This window comes from Lipotes vexillifer, unplaced genomic scaffold (genome assembly GCF_000442215.2).
Source record: "Lipotes vexillifer unplaced genomic scaffold, Lipotes_vexillifer_v1.1 scaffold1010, whole genome shotgun sequence".
Taxonomy (NCBI): Eukaryota; Metazoa; Chordata; class Mammalia; order Artiodactyla; family Lipotidae; genus Lipotes; species Lipotes vexillifer.
Window position 1 is genome coordinate 14768 of NW_006794157.1, and position 1305 is coordinate 16072.

Sequence of the window (1305 nt, forward strand, 5' to 3'; positions counted from 1 at the left end):
TTACTCCATCCTAGCCTCCAGCTGCTGTACCAATTGTTTGTCCACATGGTGACAGAACAGAGGAAGAAGGTTGCTGGGGAAGGCCAGGGGTTCTGCCAGAGAGGCTGTGGGCATTTGAGCTATCTCCCAGGCAGTGAGAACTACCATGTCTGTCCTGGAGGGCAGAGAAGTAATACATCAGCATCTTTGTATGCATGCAGGAAATAGGCTCAGGGCCCAGGTTTCTTATTGTCTTTCTACCACCACTATCACCCTCTGTACCTCCAGCAACTAAGAGAGAACATTTGCACATTTGGTATGTGCCAGGCAATGTTTAGTGCTTTACACACATCTTCCATCTCATTTAATCTTTAGATCTCTAACTGGTTAGTACCCTTATCCTTAGATCCCTAGTTTATAGATGAGGAAACAGGCTAAGTAAAATAATGTGCCCCAATGCTATGTTCCTGATAAGTGACAGAAGCAGAATTCACACCTAGGTCTGTGACTAATTAAAGGGACAAGCTTTAGAGTCTACCTTACACTGCCTTCCATGGGGGACAATGCTCTAGGGCACTATAGGAAAAAAAAAGGGCAGAACAGCTACAACTCTGTTTCTCTGTCCAACCTCCTCCCTGGTGCTTGAATAAACCACTCAGGAAACATCTCATCTGGCTCAGCCTATACATCCCAAGGGTACTGAAATAGTATTTAGAAGACTTTTATGATCTTACCAAGCTGTGTGGTCACTGCTGGGTTCCTCTAGGGAAGAATCCAGGGATATCAGCTGTTCCCCATGACTTAGCAGGGCATAGAGCAAAGATATTCCAAACTGCAAGTGATAAAGTATCCAGAGGAAAATTAGTTTACCCTAGGCATTCAGTGCTTCCCTGGCTCTGCTATTTCCCAACTACAAGGGCAAGTTCACAGGTAAAAATGGAGTCCAACACCCATAAACCCATCAAGTTTTATACTGGCTGGCCAAGAACTCTGAGCCCTTTCCAAGGAAACCACTGCTCTGAATATTCCAAAAGATTCCTCTGGGGAGTTGATTAAATGCACACTTGTGGGCTCCACCCCCAGAATCAGAGACCACAGATCAGGAACAGACCCAGGAATCTGACGTGGGTAGGCTGTGGAGCCCATTTTAAGAGGCATTCCTTTAGGCAAAGATCTTCAGAGGGGTTCACAAGATAATCCACTAGGTTATTAGAAGATATGAGATCTTTAACATCTAGAGTCTCATCTTGTATTTATTATGTACCTAAGGTAAGTATAGTGTTCCACGTACATGATTTTTTTTTTTTTTTTTTTTTTTTTTTTTTT

At 43.4% G+C, this 1305-nt stretch overlaps 1 protein-coding gene across 1 annotated transcript in view; it reads right to left on the reverse strand.

The window, feature by feature from the left end:
* The window catches only part of PATL2 (PAT1 homolog 2), an 8532-nt gene continuing 7227 nt past the window's right edge, over window positions 1-1305 (reverse strand). Inside the window, exons 14-15 of the mRNA XM_007467030.1 lie at window positions 714-811; window positions 1-154 (exon numbers count right to left, since the gene is read on the reverse strand). Coding sequence (XP_007467092.1) covers window positions 1-154; window positions 714-811 — 252 coding nt within the window. The remainder of the gene's footprint in view (window positions 155-713; window positions 812-1305) is intronic.